At 41.2% G+C, this 10,871-nt stretch overlaps 1 protein-coding gene across 1 annotated transcript in view; it reads right to left on the bottom strand.

Annotated features, from left to right (window-relative positions):
• Window positions 1-2,239: 2,239 nt before the first annotated feature.
• The window catches only part of zdhhc5b (zDHHC palmitoyltransferase 5b), a 43,440-nt gene continuing 34,808 nt past the window's right edge, over window positions 2,240-10,871 (bottom strand). The window contains exons 9-12 of the mRNA XM_061930632.2: window positions 10,673-10,787; window positions 10,489-10,595; window positions 4,036-4,922; window positions 2,240-3,800 (exon numbers count right to left, since the gene is read on the bottom strand). Coding sequence (XP_061786616.1) covers window positions 3,695-3,800; window positions 4,036-4,922; window positions 10,489-10,595; window positions 10,673-10,787 — 1,215 coding nt within the window. The 3' untranslated portion in view covers window positions 2,240-3,694. The remainder of the gene's footprint in view (window positions 3,801-4,035; window positions 4,923-10,488; window positions 10,596-10,672; window positions 10,788-10,871) is intronic.

The following is a 10,871-nucleotide window of genomic DNA, read 5'->3' as shown; positions in this document are numbered from 1 at the left end:
GGGAACAGCATGAGCAAGAATCACATGCATGATGAAGACACAGCCTTCTTTCTACGCTTTCATTCCTTTAAAGCACAGGTGTCAAACTCAAGGCACGGAGGGCCATTTCTGGCCCGCCACATCATTCTATGTGGCCCACAAAAACCTGGAAAAAATGGGTTTCAATAAAATACTTTTTTTAATTTTTTTTTTTTTTTACTAAATGCTTTTCTTTTTTTTACTTAAATTTAAATTTTGACAGAAAAAAAAGGCATATTTTAAACTTTAATATTATCTGATCATGCCAATTATTATATACTGTATTGCAAAACTTTTTTTGTGAGATAAAAACAAATAGTTAAACAACTGCTTGTCACCTTTATTTATGATTTTAAAGCCAGTTATACATAAAAAAATGTAATGCAATATGCATTTCTATTAATCATGATTAATCACAGGTTATTACCCGCATGCATAATGTAAATTTATTATGATTTTAAAGCAAGTTATACCAAAAAAAAATCGAATAAATCCATATGCATTTCGATTAATCATGATTAATCGATTAATCATGATTAATCAAATCACACATATGGATTTATAGTCGAATTCAGCGCTACATGTATTTAACCGGTTATGAGAGTTTTAACAGCCAAAAGCAAATGGATGTGCATTTCAATTAATCATGATTAATGACAGGTTATTACCTGCATGCATAATGTAAATTTATTATGATTTCAAAGCAGGTTATACATAAAAAATCTAATAAATGCAATATGCATTTCGATTAATCATGATTAATCACAGGTTATTACCCGCATGCGTAATGTAAATGTATTATTATTTTAAAGCAAGTTATACATTTAAAAATCGAATAAATCCATATGCATTTCGATTAATCACGATTAATCAATTAATCATGATTAATCGTGATTAATCGAAATGCAATATGGATTTATGGTCAAATTCAGCGCTACATGTATTTAACCGGTTTTGAGAGTTTTAACAGCCAAAAGCAAATGGATGTGCATTTCAATTAATCATGATTAATCACAAGTTATTACCCGCATGCATAATGTAATTTAATTATGATTTTAAAGAAAGTTATACATAAATAACTAATAAATGCAATATGCATTTCGATTAATCATGATTAATCACAGGTTATTACCCGCATGCGTAATGTAAATTTATTATGATTTGAAAGCAAGTTATACATAAAAAAAAATCTAATAAATCCATATGCCTTTTTTTATTAATCATGATTAATCGATTAATCAAAATGGATTTATGGTCAAATTCAGCGCTACATGTATTTAACCGGTTTTGAGAGTTTTAACAGCCAAAAGCAAATGGATGTGCATTTCGATTAATCACAGGTTATTACCCGCATGCGTAATGTAATTTGATTATGATTTTAAAGCAAGTTATACATTAAAAAAAATATAATAAGTCCATATGCATTTCGATTAATCATGATTACGTGGTGAAGTGGGTAGAGTGGCCGTGCCAGCAATCGGAGTGTTGCTGGTTACTGGGGTTCAATCCCCACCTTCTACCATCCTAGTCACGTCCGTTGTGGGCAAGACACTTCACCCCTTGCTCCTGATGGCTGCTGGTTAGCGCCTTGCATGGCAGCTCGCGCCATCAGTGTGTGAATGGGTGAATGTGGAAATACTGCCAAAGCGCTTTGAGTACCTTGAAGGTAGAAAAGCGCTATACAAGTATAACCCATTTATCATTATTTATTAATCGATTAATCATGATTAATCGAAATGCATATGGATTTATGGTCAAATTCAGCGCTACATGTATTTAACCGAGTTTGAGAGTTTTAACAGCCAAAAGCAAATGGATGTGCATTTCAATTAATCATGATTAATCACAGGTTATTACCCGCATGCATAATGCAAATTTATTATGATTTTAAAGAAAGTTATGCATAAAAAAAATCTAATAAATGCAATATGCATTTCGATTAATCATGATTAATCAATTAATCGTGATTAATCGAAATGCAATATGGATTTATGGTCAAATTCAGCGCTACATGTATTTAACCGGTTTTGAGAGTTTTAACAGCCAATAGCAATTGGATGTGCATTTCAATTAATCATGATTAATCACAGGTTATTACCCGCATGCATAATGTAAATTTATTATGATTTTAAAGAAAGTTATGCATAAAAAAATCTAATAAATCCATATGCATTTCGATTAATCATGATTAATCAATTAATCGTGATTAATCGAAATGCAATATGGATGTATGGTCAAATTCAGCGCTACATGTATTTAACCGGTTTTGAGAGTTTTAACAGCCAATAGCAATTGGATGTGCATTTCAATTAATCATGATTAATCACAGGTTATTACCCGCATGCATAATGTAAATTTATTATGATTTTAAAGAAAGTTATACATAAAAAAACTCTAATAAATGCAATATGCATTTCAATTATTAATGATTAATCACAGGATATTACCCGCATGCATAATGTAAATTTATTATGATTTTGAAGCAAGTTATACATACAAAAAAAAAATCAAATAAATGCATATGCATTTTGATTAATCATGATTAATCATAGGTTATTACCCACATGCATAATGTAAATTAAATTTAAAAAAAGCGGCCATTACTGCGATGTGGCCCTCAATGAAAATGAGTTTGACACCCCTGATTTAAGGCAAGAGTAGAATTTAGTGCGAGGCTCAATTGGAAAATGAACTTGAGTGTTTTGTCCTTTCCTGCTTAACATGGCTGTGGGTTTCAAATAAAGTCACTTGTACCTTTTGCCATTTCATGTGAAAATCAGACCTACTGTACACAATATGCGAGGAAAGTGGAAAAACAATAGAAACAAAAAGCAAAAATGTGCCTGCTCTACACTAAATGCTGGAAAGGAAGCAAACATAAATCAGGACCGGCGTTACAAACCAGTCACTAAAACATCGATAATCACAAGAAGCTCATTAGAAATTCCAAACCTTGAAAACAAAACAAAAGACTGCTTTGAAATGTTTCCTCGGATCTACTTTTCTTTTTCTTGTATGAAAGGTAAAATAAATAAGCCCATCCCTCGCTGACACTAATTGGCTGAAGAGGATTAAAAAGGTTCTGCGATCATCAAAACAACAAACACGGATCTTAAAGCTACACGAGTGAGTTTGCATAACGCCTCCAGCACATTCCGACGACACGCCTCCCGCTTGTCCATTCATCTGTGGCTTTTAGGAAAATAAAAGCATTCTTTGCCACGTCTTTTGGAGGATTTCCTGCCAGAGCTCAGGAGTGGCTGATGCAGCCGTCAATTATAAACAGGCGATTAACCATACAAAAAAAAAAAAAACAATGATACACATTTTCCACCCTCATTGATACCTGACAGGACCCGATAATAATCTGCAAGATTTGACATTGATATAAAAGAATATTTCAAAACTTATAAAACTAAAAGGATACTGTGTCTTTTCATAGGTCGGTTGCTTCTTTCGACAAGTCGTGTGGTCCGTAGAACAGGTCAGTCTTCCTTGGTCCACACCTTCAAATGTGACATCCACAGACCGGAGTGTGGAGAATACAACATCTGTGAAGAACCCGTCTGCAAAAGTGTCTTGAGGGAAAAGAAACCAGCGTCCGAGAGTCGGACTTGTCTTTGGGAAAACCAACGAGCGGCACCGGGATGTCAGGTCTGTAATATCCAGCTGTCAATCAAACCGATATCTCATAAGTGGTCCCTCCCACGCCCGTCACCTTCTTCACTCCGCCTCCCGGCTTAGATGACGTGTGATTGGCCAAGATTGTGCGAGAGGACATCCTGAAAGAGGGAGACGGGGGTGAGTGCTTGGAGAACAACATGACGGTTTCTCTCCTTTTGAAACGAAACAACCGCATGCTAGCATGCTGCTAACTGGAAACCGGAGGAGGAAGAGCAAGACTCACACAGATCAGGGAGGAAGAGGATGGCTGACACAATGCAGGAAGGAAGAAGAAGATTAGGAAGAAAGGGAGGAGGAAGAGGAGCAGGCGAAGCGTTACGTAGCGTTACTCACTGTGGAGCCTGAAGCCCTCCTCCGGCTCCTCCCCCTCCCAGCGCCGCTGCCACCCGAGGCTTGTGCTGAGGCCCCGCCTCCCCGGTGTACGACTGGGACTTGCCCAGGGAGAGGCCGCGCGGGGGCGGCGAGATGGGAGGCGAGGAGGGCGACGGCACAGAGTTACGGGGGGCCCTGGAGGAGGAGTCGTGGTTATGCTGGAGCAGGTGCTGGGTCTCCGGGAGGCCGGAGGCAGGGGGCGGGCTGACGGCGCGCAGGTAGGCCCTGTGGGGGGAGGAGAAAGTGGCAGAACCCTGGAGCAGATGGCCCTCCCTCTGCTGGGCGATCTGAGCCGAGAGGAAGGGGGACGTGTAGCCCTGCAGCGGCGAGCCGGGGGGCGCCGTGTCAGGCTGGCCTCGGACCAGCGCCGGCAGCGGGGCGCGAGGCTTCTGGGGCGACAGCTCGTGGGCCGCCGACTCAAACTCCGGGCTGTCGGACGGCGTCAGCAGGCTGTCGTAGGAGAGACTGCCGTTGCGAGGGGTCTGATTGGCCAGGCTCTTGTAGCTGGTGTCCGTGGTGCCTTCTGATTGGAGGGTGGCCAGGGGGTTGTGCGCCATGTGGGCCGAGCGCAGGCTGGAGGAGTAGGAGCCGCCGGCGGACAGAACCAGAGAGGACGGGTACGAGGTGTGGGAGCGTGCGGTCAGGGAGTAACCCGACACACCGCCCACGGTCCTGCCTGAACCCCCGGGGCCCTCGCCCCTCTCCCCTCCCCCTCTGAACGCCCCCGCGCCGCCCCCCAACGCCACCGTGGTCCCGTCCAGTTTGCTGGGCTCCGAACGGTAGCTGGGATGGCGGCTGGAGTGGAGGATGGAGGGAGACGGAGAGTCCAGACTCTCGCCGCGGATCACCTGAGGAGAGCAGAGAGGAAGAGAGGCGGAGGTCCGGACAGCAGCAGGAGGAAGAAAGATGAAGAAGTCCCCATGTTACCACAGGAAGACCACACACAAACAACCCACAGTTTGGACAAGAGTGGTGGGGTAGGGGGGTAGGGGAGGGGATGCTTGATTGGTGACATCATCACACTACTGCTCGGGAAACATGGACTGTCAAAGACCAACATGGAAATGGACGCTACGACACATTCCAGTCACTGCACTTTCAGGGGGAGGGTACTGGGGGAAGGGGGCGGGGGGGTGTTCAAGCAGAGTGGTGTATAAAAGTCGCTTTCAGACCACCTCCTCACTGATTGGTCAACAGGCACTCATGTGACTACAGGGCGCCATGACTGCTACAACTTTGAGATCATGCTATGCGTCTGCGGCGCTTCCTCGTTACTTTTTGCACGTGTAAAAATGCTCTGTTGTGCAGCATATGGGGCTGCTCCACCCGTGAGGAAGAAAGAAGGAAAGAAGGAGGAAGGAAGGAGAAAGAAAGAAAGAAAGAAAGAAAGAAAGAAAGAAAGAAAGAAAGAAAGAAAGAAAGAAAGAAAGGAAGGAAGTATGCTCCATCCGTGAGAAAGAAAGAAGAAAAGAAGAATGAAGGAGAAGGAAAGAGGAAAGAAAGAAAGGAGGATGCTCCATTCGTTAGAAAGAAAGAAGAAAATAGGAAGGAAGAAAAAAGTTAGGAAGGAGAAAGAAAGAAAGAAAAAAGAGGAAGGAAGAATTAATGACGGATGTTTCACCTGTGAGAAAGAAAGAAAGAAAGACAAACAAACAAAGAAAAAAAGGAAGGAAGGAGAAAGAAAGAAAGAAAGAAAGAAAGGACTATCCACCCGTAAGAAAGAAAGAAAGACAAACAAAGAAAGAAAGAAAGAAAAAAAGGAAGGAGGAAGGAGGGAGAAAGAAAGAAAGGACTCTCCACCCGTAAGAAAGAAAGAAAGAAAGAAAGAAAGGATGCTCCGTCCGTGAGAAAGAAAGAAGAAAAGAGGAATGAAGGAGAAGGAAAGAGGAAAGAAAGAAAGGAGGATGCTCCATCCGTGAGAAAGAAAGAAGAAAAGAGGAAGGAAGAAAAGAGTTAGGAAGGAGAAAGAAAGAAAGAAAAAAGAGGAAGGAAGAATTAATGACGGATGTTTCACCTGTGAGAAAGAAAGAAAGAAAGACAAACAAAAAGAAAGAAAGAAAAAAAGGAAGGACTCTCCACCCGTAAGAAAGAAAGAAAGAAAGAAAGAAAGAAAGAAAGAAAGACAGAAAGAAAGAAAGAAAGACAAACAAACAAAGAAAGAAAGAAAGAAAAAAAGGAAGGAGGAAGGAGGGAGAAAGAAAGAAAGAAAGAGAGGACTCTCCACCCTTAAGAAAGAAAGAAAGAAAGAAAGAAAGAAAGAAAGAAAGAAAGAAAGGATGCTCCATCCGTGAGAAAGAAAGAAGAAAAGAGGAATGAAGAAAAAAGTTAGGAAGGAGAAAGAAAGAAAGAAAAAAGAGGAAGGAAAAATTAATGACGGATGTTTCACCTGTGAGAAAGAAAGAAAGAAAGACAAACAAACAAAGAAAGAAAGAAAAAAGAAAGGAGGAAGGAAGGAGAAAGAAAGAAAGGACTCTCCACCCGTAAGAAAGAAAGAAAGAAAGAAAGAAAGAAGGAAAGAAAGAAAGAAAGAAAGAAAGAAAGAAAGAAAGAAAGAAAGAAATGCCCGTGACTTTCGATCCCTCAGGCGGTACTGCATCAAAAAGCGACATCAGTGCGTAAAGGATATCACCACATGGGCTCAGGAACACTTCAGAAAACCACTGTCAGTAACTACAGTTGGTCGCTATGCAAAGCCAAAGCCATTTATCAACAACACCCAGAAACGCCGCCGGCTTCGCTGGGCCCGAGCTCATCTAAGATGGACTGATACAAAGTGGAAAAGTGTTCTGTGGTCTGACAAGTCCACATTTTAAATTGTTTTTGGAAACTGTGGACGTCGTGTCCTCCGGACCAAAGAGGAAAAGAACCATCCGGATTGTTATAAGCGCCAAGTTCAAAAGCCAGCATGTGTGATGGTATGGATGGTATTAGTGCCCAAGACATGGGTAACTTACACATCTTACACATTAATGCTGAAAGGTACATACAGGTTTTGGAGCAACATATGTTGCCATCCAAGCAACGTTATCATGGACGCCCCTGCTTATTTCAACAATGCCAAGCCACGTATTACGACAGCATGGCTTCGTAGTAAAAGAGTGCGGGTATAGACTGTCTCCCATTGAAAATGTGTGGCGCATTATGAAGCCTAAAATACCATAACAGAATCCCCGGACTGTTGAACAACTTAAGCTGTACATCAAGCAAGAATGGGAAAGAATTCCACTTCAAAAATGTGTCTCCTCAGTTCCCAAACCTTTACTGAGTGTTGTTAAAAGGAAAGGCCATGTAACACAGTGGTAAAAATGCCCCTGTGACAACTTTTTTGCAATGTGTTGTTGCCATTAAATTGTAAATTAATGATTATTTGCCAAAAAAAAAAAAGAAGTTTCTCAGTGTGAACATGAAATATCTTGTCTTTGCAGTCTATTCCAGGGGTGCTCATTACGTCGATCGCGATCTACCGGTCGATCTCGGAGGGTGTGTCAGTCGATCACCAGCCAGGCATTAAAAAAATAGTCCTAAAAATGAGCGATCATAAATCTTCACTATGACGTCACTTTCGTCACTTGATTGACATTCACGGCACCCGAGGGTCTTCTGAGATGACGCTGGCTGCTGCCAGCTCATTAAAATTACCGACTGGAAGTCGAGAAACACTTTATTTCAACAGACTCTGGCGCCGTACCTGTCGTCAAAACTCCAAAGACCGACTGCACAGTTGCACAATAAAAGCTCTGTTTCATCCTGCCTGCGCTACCAAAATAAGAGTCTCAGAAAGCTGGCGTGCACAAGCTAGCAAGCTACGGAGTTTGCCGACAATGTATTTCTTGTAAAGTGTATACAAAGGAGTACGGAAGCTGGACAAATAAGATGCCAAAAACCAACCACTTTCATGTGGTATTGGACAGAAAGGAGGACTTTTTTCCTCCTCCATTCGAAAATGCGGACGTTATCAGCACCACTGTCTGATTCCAATCAATGCAAGTCATCACAATCAGGTAATACACCAACTTATATTCTTGTCTTCATGAAAGAAAGGAATCTATATGTGTTAAACATGCTTGTATTATCTTTAACCACCTTTAACTTGTTAACAATATTAACTATTTGTGTTAAACATGCTTGTATTATTTTTAACCACCTTTAACTTGTTAACAATATTAACTATATGTGTTAAACATGCTTGCATTATCTTTAAACACCTTTAACTTGTTAACAATATTAACTATATGTATTAAACATACTTGTATTATCATTAAACACCTTTAATGTATTAACAATATTAACTATATGTGTTAAACATGCTTGCATTATCATTAAACACCTTTAACTTGTTAACAAAAACATATATTTCATAAATAAGTAAATATAAATTATATATATGAATGAGGTAGATCCCCACGACTTGATCAATTGAAAAGTAGCTCGCCTGCAGAATAAGTGTGAGCACCCCTGGTCTATTCAATTGAATATACCCCGTATTTTCCGCACTATTAGCCGCACCTAAAAACCACAAATTTACTCAAAAGCTGACAGTGTGGCTTATAACCCGGTGCGCTTTATATATGGATTAATATTAAGATTCATTTTCATAAAGTTTAGGTCTCGCAACTACGGTAAACAGCCGCCATCTTTTTTCCCCGTAGAACAGGAAGCGCTTCTTCTTCTACGCAAGCAACCGCCAAGGTAAGCACCCGCCCCCATAGAAGAGGAAGCGCTTCTTCTTCTACTGTAAGCAACCACCCGCCCCCGTAGAAGAAGAAGAAGCGCGCGGATATTACGTTTCATTTCCTTTGTGTGTTTACATCTGTAAAGACCACAAAATGGCTCCTACTAAGCGACAGGTTTCCGGTTCATGAAAAGACGCAATCTCTCCATCCGCACACGGACTACTATTTCACAGCAACTGCCTAAAGACTTTCAAGAAAAGCTGGCTACTTTCCGTGCATATTGTAAAAACAAGATAGCTGAAAAAAAGATCCGGCCAGAGAACATTATCAACATGGACGAGGTTCCACTGACTTTTGATATTCCTGTGAACCGCACTGTGGATACAACGGGAGCACGTACGGTGAATATTCGCACCACAGGGAATGAGAAGTCATCCTTCACTGTGGTTCTAGCTTGCCATACTAATGGCCAGAAACTTCCACCCATGGTGATATTCAAAAGGAAGACCTTGCCAAAAGAGACCTTTCCAGCCGGCGTCATCATAAAAGCTAACTCGAAGGGATGGATGGATGAAGAAAAGGTGAGCGAGTGGTTAAGGGAAGTTTACGCGAAGAGGCCGGGTGGCTTTTTTCACGCAGCTCCGTCCATGTTGATATACGACTCCATGCGCGCCCACATCACGCTGGTTTTTAATATATTATTAAAGTTTGACTGACCTATCTGACTGTTTTTTTGACATTCCTTTAGCGCAGTTAGATGCGGCTTATAACACGGGGCGGCTTATAGGTGGACAAAGTTTTGAAATATGCCGTTCATTGAAGGCGCGGCTTATAACCCAGGGCGCCTTATGGTGCGGAAAATACGGTATTTGTGTTAAACATGCTTGTATTATTTTTAACCACCTTTAACTTGTTAACAATATTAACTATATGTGTTAAACATGCTTGCATTATCTTTAAACACCTTTAACTTGTTAACAATATTAACTATATGTATTAAACATACTTGTATTATCATTAAACACCTTTAATGTATTAACAATATTAACTATATGTGTTAAACATGCTTGCATTATCATTAAACACCTTTAACTTGTTAACAAAAACATATATTTCATAAATAAGTAAATATAAATTATATATATGAATGAGGTAGATCCCCACGACTTGATCAATTGAAAAGTAGCTCGCCTGCAGAAAAAGTGTGAGCACCCCTGGTCTATTCAATTGAATATAAGTTGAAAATGATTTGCAAATCATTGTATTCTGCTTTTATTTAGCATTTACACAACGTGACAACTTCACTGCTTTTGGGTTTTGTATACAAAGATGCATTATTTCAGTTTATTTGGTGGTCAAAACGACAGCAATTGCACAGTCATGGCGCCTGTCGTTATGTCGGCCATACTCGGGCTATACACCACGCTGGTGTTCAAGGAGATCCACTCCCACAGACAGACTGGCAAAAGGGGAGAACACACATGACACTTGCTGAGGACTTACTGATCAACCGATGGCCACTGAACGATCATTTTCAAAAACAAAACAAAAAGAGGGGCATGGTGTTAAGCACAAAGGAAGTCAGAGGGCAGGGCATGTTGGGAACATATTATAAATAGACGGAAATGCAGGGAGCTGGGTTATCCTCGCTTAAACGTTAGGATTTAACTTCTCATGTTAAGTTAAATCTTAGCTGTTTAATGTACAACTTATTACACAAGAGTATCTATTTCCAAAGTACCTTGCCAGCGTGTGTGTGGGCACTGTGGTTTCTTCCTGGGCTGTTGTACGCGGGCCGGTACTTGTACATGGACTGTGTGGGCACACCTTCTGTCAACAAGCTGCTTTCTGCAAGTCAAGAAACGAGGCGCACGCATGAGATGGTAGCCAGCTGGGGCGCTACTTTCGGAAAGGTGCCGGCTTACCCTCGGTGTCGGCACGAGGCAGCCCCGGGTAGCGAAGCTCTGGCTTCGGGGGAGGCGGCGGCGGAGGCTCCGTGTCTGCCGACTGGCTCTCCATCTGATCTAAACTGCTCTTTGACTGAAAAGAAACACAGCATTCAAATGAAATGTTAACATAAAGTAAAGGAGCGATCACAATACTGCACCGCTGCAATGGTTTATG

Source organism: Nerophis lumbriciformis, linkage group LG36, assembly GCF_033978685.3.
Source record: "Nerophis lumbriciformis linkage group LG36, RoL_Nlum_v2.1, whole genome shotgun sequence".
NCBI lineage: Eukaryota > Metazoa > Chordata > Actinopteri > Syngnathiformes > Syngnathidae > Nerophis > Nerophis lumbriciformis.
Note: the sequence above shows the minus strand (reverse complement) of the source record. Positions and strands in the feature narration are given on the sequence as shown.